Here is a 14,170-nt window from a genome sequence, read left to right as displayed (position 1 = left end):
CGCCCCCTCTCCCGAATGCCCCCTCCTCTCTCCCAATCGCCCCCTCTCTCCCCCCTCTCAATCGCCCCCTCTCCCAATCACCCCCTCTCTCAATCTCCCCCTCTCCCGATCGCCCCCTCTCCCGATCGCCCCCTCTCCCGATCGCCCCCTCTCCCAATCACCCCCTCTCCCAATCACCCCCTCTCTCAATCTCCCCCTCTCCCGATCGCCCCCTCTCCCGATCGCCCCCTCTCCCGATCGCCCCCTCTCTCAATCGCCCCCTCTCCCGATCGCCCCCTCTCCTGATCGCCCCCTCTCCCGATCGCCCCCTCTCTCGATCGCCCCCTCTCCCGATCGCCCCCTCTCCCGATCGCCCCCTCTCTCGATCGCCCCCTCTCCCGATCGTCCCCTCTCTCAATCGCCCCCTCTCCCGATCGCCCCATCTCTCGATCGCCCCCTCTCCCAATCGCCCCACTCCCTCCCGATCACCCCCTCTCTCCTGATCGCCCCCTCCCTCCCGATTTCCCCCCTCTCTCGATCGTCCCCTCTCTCCCCATCACCCCCTCTCCCCATCGCCCCCTCTCTCGATCGCCCCCTCTCCCGATCGCCCCCTCTCCCGATCGTCCCCTCTCTCGATCGCCCCCTCTCCCGATCGCGCCCTCTCTCGATCGCCCCCTCTCCCGATCGCCCCACTCCCTCCCGATCACCCCCTCTCTCCTGATCGCCCCCTCCCTCCCGATTTCCCCCCTCTCTCGATCGTCCCCTCTCTCCCCATCACCCCCTCTCCCCATCGCCCCCCTCTCTCCCCATCGCCCCCCTCTCCCAATCACCCCCCTCTCTCTCGATCAGGCCCTCTATCCCCATCGCCCCTCTCTCTCGATCATCCCCTCTCTACCGATCGCCCCACCTCTCCCAATCACCCCCTCTCTCTCCATCGCCCCCCTCTCCCAATCACCCCCCTCTCTCTCGATCGGGCCCTCTATCCCCATCGCCCCTCTCTCTCGCTCTTCCCCTCTCTACCGATCGCCCCACCTCTCCCAATCACCCCCTCTCTCTCCATCGCCCCCCTCTCCCAATCACCCCCCTCTCTCTCGATCGGGCCCTCTATCCCCATCGCCCCCCTCTCTCTCCATCGCCCCCTCTCCCAATCATCCCCCTCTCCCGGTTACGATATAATGGCGCGATCTTCGTGGCCTCCTCACCAGTGAGCTGCCTGGGGGACGGCCCATTAGGTGCCTGCAACTTGCCGGCTCAATGATAATGACTCTTGTGACCCAATATTAGGTGCTCCTCAGGCCTATCTCCTCAGGCACTCGGATCGACCCCTGCGACTTCCTGCTCACCCGCTTTTGGACACGGTCGAATTTCTACGCCCATGTTTTATAAAATCGGCTGATCCCTATCTAAGAGAATGAGGCCTGGATATTTTCATAAAAACACTTAACAAGTTAGCTTTGAATTCTTCTCTCCAGTACTCAATCAGCAATATAACCTGTTTAAAATGAGCAGGTTTCCATGGTTACAATAGGGACAGAGGAAGTGCATTGAATGTTCTTGCAATACCCACACCAGTGATTTCCAGGCCCGTGTCACTGAAATCTTCACAGTGTTTGATGTATTTGACGATGTACACTTTTGACAGACGATGTAGTCACTGAGGTACGTTTTACAAACAGGCTCCACAGGCTCCCCATAACTTTGCCTCCATTTATTCACATGGAGGATCACAGGGACATATTCAAAGAATCATACAGCACAACCGGAAACCATTCGGCCCATCGTGCCTGTGTCGGCTCTTTGAAAGAACTATCCAATTAGTCCCACTCCCCCCGCTCTTTCCCCGTAGCCCTGCAAATTTCTCCTGTTCAAGTATTTATCCAATTCCCTTTTGAAAGTTATTATTGAATCTGCTTCCACCACCCTTTCAGGCAGTGAATTCCAGATCATAACAACTCACTGCGTAAAAAAATTTCTCCTCATCTCCCCCCTGGATCTTTTGCCGATTACCTTAAATCTGTGTCCTCTGGTTACTGACCTTCCTGCCACTGGAAACAGTTTCTCCTTATTTACTCTATCAAAACCCTTCATAATTTTGAACACCTCTATTAAATCTCCCCTTAACCTTCTCTGTTCTAAGGAGAACAATCCCAGCTTCTCCAGTCTCTCCACGTAACTGAACTCCCACATCCCTGGTACCATTGTGGTAAATCTACTCTGCACCCTCTCCAAGGCCTTGACATCCTTCCTAAAGTGTGGTGCCCAGAATTGCACACAATACTCCAGCCTAACCAGTGATTTATAAAAGTTTAGCATTCCCTTTGGCGAAACTCCTCAAGGGGACCCACAGGTAAAAGTTCCCCCATCAGGTGTCCAGCAGCCAGCCAATAAAACAAAAAAGTCAAAGCAGAAACACCCACAAAAAAATAACAAAGAGAAACAACGTGAATGACGGAGATTACTTTGAGCATCCTGCACACTGTTCATAGTTCCAAATTCCCCACAACCTGTCTGTCAACAACAACTTGCATTTATATAGCGCCTTTAATGTAGTAAAACGTCCCAAGGCGCTTCACAGGAGCGATTACCAAACAAAATTTGACACCAAGCCACATAAGGAGATATTAGGACAGGTGACCAAAAGCTTGGTAAAAGAGGTAGTTTTAAGGAGTGTCTTATTGGAGGTGAGAGAGGCGGGGAGGTTTATGGAGAGAATTCCAGGGCTTAGGGCCTAGGCAGCTAAGGAACGGCCGCCAATGGTGGAGCGATGAAAATTAGGGATGCGCAAGAGGCCGGAATTGGAGGAGTGCAGAGATCTCGGTGGGTTGTAGGGCTGGAGGAGGTTACAGAGATAGGGAGGGGTGTGGGGCTGGAGGAGGTTACAGAGAGAGGGAGGGGTGTGGGGCTGGAGGAGGTTACAGAGAGAGGGAGGGGTGTGGGGCTGGAGGAGGTTACAGAGAGAGGGAGGGGTGTGGGGCTGGAGGAGGTTACAGAGATAGAATCATAGAATCATAGAAGTTTACAACATGGAAACAGGCCCTTCGGCCCAACATGTCCATGTCGCCCAGTTTATACCACTACGCTAGTCCCAGTTGCCTGCACTTGGCCCATATCCCTCTATACCCATCATTAGATAGGGTGGGGTATAGGGTGGGAGGAGGTTACAGAGACAGGGAGGGGTGTGGGGCTAGAGAAGGTTACAGAGAGGGAGGGGTGTAGGGCTGGAGGGGGTTTCAGAGAGAGGGAGGGGTGTAGGGCTGGAGGAGGTTACAGAGAGAGGGAGGGGTGTAGGGCGGGAGGAGGTTACAGAGAGAGGGAGGGGTGTAGGGCGGGAGGAGATTACAGAGAGGGAGGGGTGTAGGGCGGGAGGAGATTACAGAGAGAGGGAGGGGTGTAGGGCGGGAGGAGATTACAGAGAGAGGGAGGGGTGTAGGGCGGGAGGAGGTTACAGAGAGAGGGAGGGGTGTAGGGCGGGAGGAGATAACAGAGAGGGAGGGGTGTAGGGCGGGAGGAGGTTACAGAGAGAGGGAGGGGTGTAGGGCGGGAGGAGATTACAGAGAGAGGGAGGGGTGTAGGGCGGGAGGAGATTACAGAGAGAGGGAGGGGTGTAGGGCGGGAGGAGGTTACAGAGAGAGGGAGGGGTGTAGGGTGGGAGGAGGTTACAGAGAGTGGGAGGGGTGTAGGGCGGGAAGAGGTTACAGAGAGAGGGAGGGGTGTAGGGCGGGAGGAGATTACAGAGAGAGGGAGGGGTGTAGGGTGGGAGGAGGTTACAGAGAGAGGGAGGGGTGTAGGGCGGGAGGAGATTACAGAGAGGGAGGGGTGTAGGGCGGGAGGAGGTTACAGAGAGAGGGAGGGGTGTAGGGCGGGAGGAGATTACAGAGAGGGAGGGGTGTAGGGCGGGAGGAGATTACAGAGAGGGAGGGGTGTAGGGCGGGAGGAGATTACAGAGAGGGAGGGGTGTAGGGCGGGAGGAGATTATAGAGAGGGAGGGGTGTAGGGCGGGAGGAGATTACAGAGAGTGAGGGGTGTAGGGCGGGAGGAGGTTACAGAGAGAGGGAGGGGTGTAGGGCGGGAGGAGATTACAGAGAGGGAGGGGTGTAGGGCGGGAGGAGATTACAGAGAGAGGGAGGGGTGTAGGGCTGGAGGAGATTACAGAGATGGTGAGGGGTGTAGGGCGGGAGGAGGTTACAGAGAGAGGGAGGGGTGTAGGGCGGGAGGAGGTTACAGAGAGAGGGAGGGGTGTAGGGCGGGAGGAGATTACAGAGAGGGAGGGGTGTAGGGCGGGAGGAGATTACAGAGAGAGGGAGGGGTGTAGGGCTGGAGGAGATTACAGAGATGGTGAGGGGTGTAGGGCGGGAGGAGGTTACAGAGAGAGGGAGGGGTGTAGGGCGGGAGGAGGTTACAGAGAGAGGGAGGGGTGTAGGGCGGGAGGAGATTACAGAGAGAGGGAGGGGTGTAGGGCGGGAGGAGATTACAGAGAGAGGGAGGGGTGTAGGGCGGGAGGAGATTACAGAGAGAGGGAGGGGTGTAGGGCGGGAGGAGATTACAGAGAGGGAGGGGTGTAGGGCGGGAGGAGATTACAGAGAGGGAGGGGTGTAGAGCGGGAGGAGGTTACAGAGAGAGGGAGGGGTGTAGGGCGGGAGGAGATTACAGAGAGGGAGGGGTGTAGGGCGGGAGGAGGTTACAGAGAGAGGGAGGGGTGTAGGGCGGGAGGAGGTTACAGAGAGAGGGAGGGGTGTAGGGCGGGAGGAGATTACAGAGAGAGGGAGGGGTGTAGGGCGGGAGGAGATTACAGAGAGAGGGAGGGGTGTAGGGCGGGAGGAGGTTACAGAGAGAGGGAGGGGTCTAGGGTGGGAGGAGATTATAGAGAGAGGGAGGGGTGTAGGGCGGGAGGAGGTTACAGAGAGAGGGAGGGGTGTAGGGCGGGAGGAGATTACAGAGAGAGGGAGGGGTGTAGGGCGGGAGGAGGTTACAGAGAGAGGGAGGGGTGTAGGGCGGGAGGAGGTTACAGAGAGAGGGAGGGGTGTAGGGCGGGAGGAGATTACAGAGAGAGGGAGGGGTGTAGGGCGGGAGGAGATTACAGAGAGGGAGGGGTGTAGGGCGGGAGGAGATTACAGAGAGAGGGAGGGGTGTAGGGCGGGAGGAGGTTACAGAGAGAGGGAGGGGTGTAGGGCGGGAGGAGGTTACAGAGAGAGGGAGGGGTGTAGGGCGGGAGGAGATTACAGAGAGGGAGGGGTGTAGGGCGGGAGGAGGTTACAGAGAGAGGGAGGGGTGTAGGGCTGGAGGAGATTACAGAGAGAGGGAGGGGTGTAAGGCGGGAGGAGATTACAGAGAGAGGGAGGGGTGTAGGGCGGGAGGAGGTTACAGAGAGGGAGGGGTGTAGGGCGGGAGGAGATTACAGAGAGAGGGAGGGGTGTAGGGCGGGAGGAGATTACAGAGAGAGGGAGGGGTGTAGGGCGGGAGGAGATTACAGAGAGAGGGAGGGGTGTAGGGCGGGAGGAGATTACAGAGAGAGGGAGGAGTGTAGGGCGGGAGGAGATTACAGAGAGAGGGAGGGGTGTAGGGCGGGAGGAGATTACAGAGAGAGGGAGGGGTGTAGGGCGGGAGGAGATTACAGAGAGAGGGAGGGGTGTAGGGCGGGAGGAGATTACAGAGAGGGAGGGGTGTAGGGCGGGAGGAGATTACAGAGAGGGAGGTCACCTTTGTCGACCAAGGGCACTGAGACTGTTTTGCCAACTCACAATTCTTTTGCATCTTAAAACGGTTTCAGCAGAGAGGAAAAGAAATGATCCATTTTGGAAACCAAGTCAGGATCTGTAGTGAGACACACAACACACACTAAATAAACACTTGATCCTCACCACAAGACACCTGGGATCAGGTCTCACTCTGACACTGCTTCTCCTGTCAGAAAGGGCACTCGGGTCAGTGTACGAGGTCAGAGCCGAGAAACGATACAGTGTAAGGGACACGGACACGGGTATGAAATAGGGGTTCACCTTCACCCCCCCCCCAACACATCTAAAGGGGCATCAAAATTAGACCCTTTCAAGTAAATTACTCACTGATAAATACATATACATATTATATATACACACTATATATACACACTCCATATACATATACACACATATATACACACATGCTATACATATATGTACACACATACATAAAAATACGTGCTCACATATTATAACGCACTATATATACTCATATACACACATATATAATATATACACATGTACACACGCATTATATACACACATGCACCGTATATAATATATACATATATAAGTACATGCACACGCAATATATATACACACACTATATATGCCCACACGTTGTATGTGTATACAAATACATCATATATACATGTCATATATGCACTCACACCATAGATACATATATATATCCTATATACACATCATATATACATATATGCAGACTTGCACCATATACATACAACGTTTATAGACACACACACATATATATATATACACCTCATATGAACATATATATGCACATCATACTTACATAAACCCACATCATATATACATATATAAACACACATCACATATACATATGTCAAATACATATTCATATATATATATTATATACACATATATCATGCATACATGTAAACATGCAGCATATATACATATGTTGTGTGTACATGTATACATATGTATATATTATATATACACATACACACATTATATACACACACATATATGCACACGCATATAAAAACGCACATTATATACACACACATCATATACACACGTATAATAACACAATATATGCTTCCTTCCCTGAAGAACTCATTTGCCTGTCCATAGTCCAGTGTCAGAGATGTAAAGCTGGTGGAAACACACATTATAATCTGACTCGTATTTCCTGCCAACTGAATCTAAGTCAGCATTTCCACGGTGACAATCATTTTCCAATGACTTTCACCCTCCCATCGGCAGCATCAAAGAGAAACAAAAGTAGGTTAAGCCGAACGCTTTGAAGGCAAAGCAGAGTCATTCTACCGTGGCTGAAACCTCGCCATTCAAATTGAGGACTTGAAAAATAACCCTCAAATCCTCTCTGATTCTCAAATTGGGGTTTTGGTTCCTCTCTGACTCTTAAATAACCAGTTCAGAAAAATTATAATAAGTGAGGGGGGTTGGGTGTCTGAAAAAAAATATTCGTTTAGCATCTGTTCCGAGCCACAGAGAGCTGTGGACACCAGTGGCTTTTTTAGGGGCAACGCGTAATGGAAAGCTGAAATTAGCTTAAAATTTGGAGGAGGAAGAGTGGGGGGAGGAGGAATTCCTACAAGTCTGAATTTTTGAATTCAGATACCTCCCAGGCGTGAAGTTCAAATGAATGGAGCATTGACGGAAGGGGGTGGAGAGTAGAATAGAATGTGTGTCATGTTCGCACCTTATTGGTTTCATGCTCATGGTTTCTGTTTACCTGAAGACGTCAGAAGCGGCTGCCACATCCTCTGGTCTCAGATGCGGAAGGAGGGAGATAAATCAATTGGTAGGTTCAGACCAGCCACCAGCCTGGAGCAACACTGGTAGCTCTACAGACCAGCCTAGAGCAACATTGGTAACTCTACAGACCAGCCTAGAGCAACATTGGTAACTCTACAGACCAGCCTAGAGTAACACTGGTAACTCTACAGACCAGCCTAGAGCAACACTGGTAACTCTACAGACCAGCCTACAGTAACGTTGATAACTCTACAGACCAGCCTAGAGCAACACTGGTAACTCTACAGACCAGCCTAGAGCAACATTGGTAACTCTACAGACCAGCCTAGAGCAACACTGGTAACTCTACAGACCAGCCTAGAGCAACACTGGTAACTCTACAGACCAGCCTAGAGCAACACTGGTAACTCTACAGACCAGCCTAGAGCAACACTGGTAACTCTACAGACCAGCCTAGAGCAACACTGGTAACTCTACAGACCAGCCTAGAGCAACACTGGTAACTCTACAGACCAGCCTAGAGCAACACTGGTAACTCTACAGACCAGCCTAGAGCAACACTGGTAACTCTACAGACCAGCCTAGAGCAACATTAGTAGGACCACAGACCAGCCTAGAGCTTGCCTCCCACGAACAGATTTGTCCGTTCCTCTCCTGGGCTGGTTCCGGGCAGGTGGCGAGATGTTACAGTCTTTGGGCACCACCAACTGTTGCGTCCGCTTGATGCAGAAGAACAGGTCCACCTGGTACTTCACCTTCCTGGCTCTCGCCTACTTGCTCTACCTGAGCTTCGGCGCCCTGGTCTTCTCCTCGGTGGAGCTGCCTTACGAGGACAACCTGCGCCGGGACCTGAAGGAGCTCAAGAGCCAGTTCCTGCAGGACAACCCGTGCCTGGCCGAGGACACCCTGGAGCGCTTCCTCTCCCGGGTCCTGGAGGCTAACAATTACGGAGTTTCGGTGCTGAACAACGCCACAGGGAAATGGAACTGGGACTTCACCTCGTCTCTCTTCTTCGCCGCCACCGTCCTCACCACCACAGGTAAAGGAGAGGGGGGAGAGGAAAGGGAGGGGGAAAGGGAGAGAGGAGAGGAGAGGGAAGGGGAGAGGAGAGGGAATGGTAAGGAGGGAAAGGGACTCTTCTCAGTGCCCTGATGCTTTCATATATTCAACTTCAAAAAACTTCTTTAACCCTTAGTCTGCTGTTTTTCTGCCCGTTCAAATCAATTCAATAGGATTAGATATCGACTTAATATATATGTAATGTATATATACATATATAGTGTATGTGTGTGTAGTGTATATGTATACACTTAACAATGCGTGTATATATAGTGTGTCTATATAGTGTGTGTATAAAGTGTATGTACATATGGTTTGTGTCTATATATTGTATATATGGTGTGTGTAGATATGTGCATATACAGCACATATACATGTATATTGTGTGTACATAGTGTGAGTGTGTGTGTATATGGTGTATGTTTATAGTGTGTATATATAGCATGTATATACATATAGTGTTTGTATGGATACACGTGTGTATATATAGCATGTGCATATATATGCATATATATGATGTGTGTGTATGTACACAGTGTGTGTACACATATGTGTATATATAATATATATGTATATATCCCATGTATATATGCATGTGTAGTATATACATGGTGTATATAAGTACATGTGTAACATGTGCATGTATATATGTAGATGTAATGTGGAAGTATAGTGTATATGTGTGTATGTATATAATGTTATGTATGTGCATGTACATATATGTGTACATATATTATATATAATATGTGTATGTATATATCAGTGAGTAATTTACTTGAAAGGGTCTAATTTTGATGCCCCTTTAGATGTGTTGGGGGGGGGGTGAAGGTGAACCCCTATTTCATACCCGTGTCCGTGTCCCTTACACTGTATCGTTTCTCGGCTCTGACCTCGTACACTGACCCGAGTGCCCTTTCTGACAGGAGAAGCAGTGTCAGAGTGAGACCTGATCCCAGGTGTCTTGTGGTGAGGATCAAGTGTTTATTTAGTGTGTGTTGTGTGTCTCACTACAGATCCTGACTTGGTTTCCAAAATGGATCATTTCTTTTCCTCTCTGCTGAAACCGTTTTAAGATGCAAAAGAATTGTGAGTTGGCAAAACAGTCTCAGTGCCCTTGGTCGACAAAGGTGACCTCCCTCTCTGTAATCTCCTCCCGCCCTACACCCCTCCCTCTCTCTGTAACCTCCTCCCGCCCTACACCCCTCCCTCTCTCTGTAATCTCCTCCCGCCCTACACCCCTCCCTCTCTGTAACCTCCTCCCGCCCTACACCCCTCCCTCTCTCTGTAATCTCCTCCCGCCCTACACCCCTCCCTCTCTCTGTAATCTCCTCCCGCCCTACACCCCTCCCTCTCTGTAATCTCCTCCCGCCCTACACCCCTCCCTCTCTCTGTAACCTCCTCCCGCCCTACACCCCTCCCTCTCTGTAATCTCCTCCCGCCCTACACCCCTCCCTCTCTCTGTAATCTCCTCCCGCCCTACACCCCTCCCTCTCTCTGTAATCTCCTCCCGCCCTACACCCCTCCCTCTCTCTGTAATCTCCTCCCGCCCTACACCCCTCCCCATCTCTGTAACCTCCTCCCGCCCTACACCCCTCCCTCTCTCTGTAATCTCCTCCCGCCCTACACCCCTCCCTCTCTGTAATCTCCTCCCGCCCTACACCCCTCCCTCTCTGTAATCTCCTCCCGCCCTACACCCCTCCCTCTCTGTAATCTCCTCCCGCCCTACACCCCTCCCTCTCTGTAATCTCCTCCCGCCCTACACCCCTCCCTCTCTGTAATCTCCTCCCGCCCTACACCCCTCCCTCTCTCTGTAACCTCCTCCCGCCCTACACCCCTCCCTCTCTGTAATCTCCTCCCGCCCTACACCCCTCCCTCTCTCTGTAATCTCCTCCCGCCCTACACCCCTCCCTCTCTCTGTAATCTCCTCCCGCCCTACACCCCTCCCTCTCTCTGTAACCTCCTCCCGCCCTACACCCCTCCCTCTCTCTGTAACCTCCTCCCGCCCTACACCCCTCCCTCTCTGTAATCTCCTCCCGCCCTACACCCCTCCCTCTCTGTAATCTCCTCCCGCCCTACACCCCTCCCTCTCTCTGTAACCTCCTCCCGCCCTACACCCCTCCCTCTCTCTGTAACCTCCTCCCGCCCTACACCCCTCCCTCTCTGTAATCTCCTCCCGCCCTACACCCCTCCCTCTCTGTAATCTCCTCCCGCCCTACACCCCTCCCTCTCTCTGTAACCTCCTCCCGCCCTACACCCCTCCCTCTCTCTGTAACCTCCTCCCGCCCTACACCCCTCCCTCTCTCTGTAATCTCCTCCCGCCCGACACCCCTCCCTCTCTCTGTAATCTCCTCCCGCCCTACACCCCTCCCTCTCTCTGTAATCTCCTCCCGCCCTACACCCCTCACCATCTCTGTAACCTCATCCAGCCCTACACCCCTCCCTCGCTCTGTAACATCCTCCCGCCCTACACCCCTCCCTCTCTGTAATCTCCTCCCGCCCTACACCCCTCCCTCGCTCTGTAATCTCCTCCCGCCCTACACCCCTCCCTCTCTCTGTAACCTCCTCCCGCCCTACACCCCTCCCTCTCTGTAATCTCCTCCCGCCCTACACCCCTCCCTCTCTCTGTAATCTCCTCCCGCCCTACACCCCTCCCTCTCTGTAATCTCCTCCCGCCCTACACCCCTCCCTCTCTGTAATCTCCTCCCGCCCTACACCCCTCCCTCTCTGTAATCTCCTCCCGCCCTACACCCCTCCCTCTCTCTGTAACCTCCTCCCGCCCTACACCCCTCCCTCTCTGTAATCTCCTCCCGCCCTACACCCCTCCCTCTCTCTGTAACCTCCTCCCGCCCTACACCCCTCCCTCTCTGTAATCTCCTCCCGCCCTACACCCCTCCCTCTCTCTGTAATCTCCTCCCGCCCTACACCCCTCCCTCTCTCTGTAATCTCCTCCCGCCCTACACCCCTCACCATCTCTGTAACCTCATCCAGCCCTACACCCCTCCCTCGCTCTGTAATCTCCTCCCGCCCTACACCCCTCCCTCTCTCTGTAACCGCCTCCCGCCCTACACCCCTCCCTCGCTCTGTAATCTCCTCCTGCCCTACACCCCTCACCATCTCTGTAACCTCATCCAGCCCTACACCCCTCCCTCGCTCTGTAATCTCCTCCCGCCCTACACCCCTCCCTCTCTCTGTAACCGCCTCCCGCCCTACACCCCTCCCTCGCTCTGTAATCTCCTCCTGCCCTACACCCCTCACCATCTCTGTAACCTCATCCAGCCCTACACCCCTCCCTCGCTCTGTAACATCCTCCAGCCCTACACCCTTCACTCTCTCTGTAATCTCCTCCCGCTATACACCCCATCCCATCTCTGTAACCTCCTCCAGCCCTACACCCCTCCCTCTCTCTGTAACCTCCTCCCGCCCTACACCCCTCCCTCTCTCTGTAATCTCCTCCCGCTATACACCCCTCCCCATCTCTGTAACCTCCTCCAGCCCTACACCCCTCCCTCTCTCTGTATCCTCCTCCCGCCCTACACCCCTCCCTCTCTCTGTAACCTCCTCCCGCCCTACACCCCTCCCTCTCTCTGTAACCTCCTCCAGCCCTACACCCCTCCCTCTCTCTGTAACCTCCTCCCGCCCTACACCCCTCCCTCTCTCTGTAACCTCCTCCAGCCCTACACCCCTCCCTCTCTCTGTAACCTCCTCCAGCCCTACTCCCCTCTCTATGTCTGTAACCTCCTCCAGCCCTACACCCCTCCCTCTCTCTGTAACCTCCTCCAGCCCTACACCCCTCCCTCTCTCTGTAACCTCCTCCAGCCCTACACCCCTCCCTCTCTCTGTAACCTCCTCCAGCCCTACACCCCTCTCTATCTCTGTAACTTCCTCCAGTCCTATAATCCTCCGCGATCTCTGCGTTCCTCCATTTCTGGCCTCTTGCACATCCCCAATTTCCTTCACCCCATCATTGGCGGCCGTGCCTTCAGCCGCCTAGGCCCTAATTTCTGGGATTCTCTCCCTAAACTTCTTCACCTCTCTACCTCTCTCTCTTTATATCTTTACCCAGAGAGTGGTGAGAATATGGGACTCGCTACCACAAGGACTGGTTGAGGTGAATAGCAGAGATGCATTTAAGGGGAAGCCAGATAAACACATGAGGGAGAAAGGAATAGAAGAATATGCTGATAGAGTGAGATGAAGTAGCGAGGGGGAGGCTCGTGAGGAGCATAAATGCCAGGATCGACCAGTTGGGCCGAATGGCCTGTTTTCGAGCTGTGCTTTCTATGTAATTCTATGTGTATGTAATTCTCCTTCTTTAAGAGGCTTTTAGTCACCTGTCCTAATATCTCCTTATGTGGCTTGGTTTCAAACTCTGTTTGATAATCGCTCCTGTGAAGCTCCTTGAGGCGTTTTACTACATTAAAAGCGCAATATAAATGCAAGTTGCTGTTGTTCTAACCTAGGCCTGGCCTAACCAAACAAACCAACCCAAGTGACGGGTTTTTCTCTTAAAGACCGGGTTTCCATTTTGTGATCTGCGATTCCACATCCTCGGCTAACCAGAGGGCTGAGAATTGGAAAGAGTTGCCAACTCTCTAGGATTGTCCTGGCATCTCCAGGAACTAAGGACTAATCTCCAGGACACTGCTGGGAGCAAGAAACCCAGGGAAAAGTCATTGGAGCATTAAAAAACATTGTGTGTTTAAAAAATTATCTTTGAACACCTTTGTTGACTAGTTATCAAAATATTAGAGATGGGGGAAAGGGGCTGTTTTGACTGACAGTCAAGAATCATCCAATCGGTTAATGAAGAGTCTATTCAGACCTGCCGATTGGCCGTGGAAGGTGAGGCACCGAGGCGAGGATGGACGTGTCGGGTGACCAATGGCGGGAATTGTGGGGGGGAGCGGAGCGCCGCGTGGATGGACATGTTGAGCGACCAATGGCGGAAGCGTGTGGGGTGCGGGTGGAGGTGGGAGGTCATGTGATGAAACCTCCAGGAATACGTCCAACCAGAGTTGGCAACCCCTAAGATCAGACACTTCCTTTCCCCAGGAGCCGACGGGTGCTCTTCCTCTTTGGAAGGGACATCGCTCTGTGACCGTCGCCTATGGTTCCATTGGTTACCGAGCAATTGGAGATCACAGGGAGCGAATTTCCCTGGATCTCCCGCCCAAATTCCAGCAGACTTTTCCCGCGGGAACTCACACTGGCATGAGTTCAAAGACCCAAGCGGTTGACTCGAAGGTTAAATTATGAGGACAGGTTGCATAGATGAGGTTTGTATTCCCTCGAGTATAGAAGATTAAAGGGTGATCAAATTGAGGTGTTTAAGATGATTAAAGGATTTAATAGAGTAGAGAGAGAGAAACTATTTCCTCTGGTGGGGGAGTCCAGAACAAGGGGGCATAATCTTAAAATTAGAGCTAGGCCGTTCAGGGGTGATGTCAGGAAGCACTTCTTCACACAAAGGGGAGTGGAAATCTGGAACTCCCTCCCCCAAAAATCTGTTGAGGCTGGGGGTCAATTGAAAATTTCAAAACTGAGATTGATAGATTTTAGTTTTTTTTATTATTCATTCATGGGATGTGGGCGTCGCTGGCAAGGCCAGCATTTACTGCCCATCCCTAATTGCCCTTGAGAAGGTGGTG

The 14,170-nt window shown here is 52.7% G+C and overlaps 1 protein-coding gene across 1 annotated transcript in view; it reads left to right on the top strand.

The window, feature by feature from the left end:
* The first annotated feature begins 7,501 nt into the window (after positions 1-7,501).
* LOC137321344 (potassium channel subfamily K member 1-like) overlaps positions 7,502-14,170 on the top strand; it is a 56,165-nt gene continuing 49,496 nt past the window's right edge. The window contains exon 1 of the mRNA XM_067983731.1: positions 7,502-8,502. Within this exon, the coding sequence (XP_067839832.1) occupies positions 8,145-8,502 (358 nt within the window). The 5' untranslated portion in view covers positions 7,502-8,144. The remainder of the gene's footprint in view (positions 8,503-14,170) is intronic.

Source organism: Heptranchias perlo, chromosome 5, assembly GCF_035084215.1.
Source record: "Heptranchias perlo isolate sHepPer1 chromosome 5, sHepPer1.hap1, whole genome shotgun sequence".
NCBI lineage: Eukaryota > Metazoa > Chordata > Chondrichthyes > Hexanchiformes > Hexanchidae > Heptranchias > Heptranchias perlo.
Note: the sequence above shows the minus strand (reverse complement) of the source record. Positions and strands in the feature narration are given on the sequence as shown.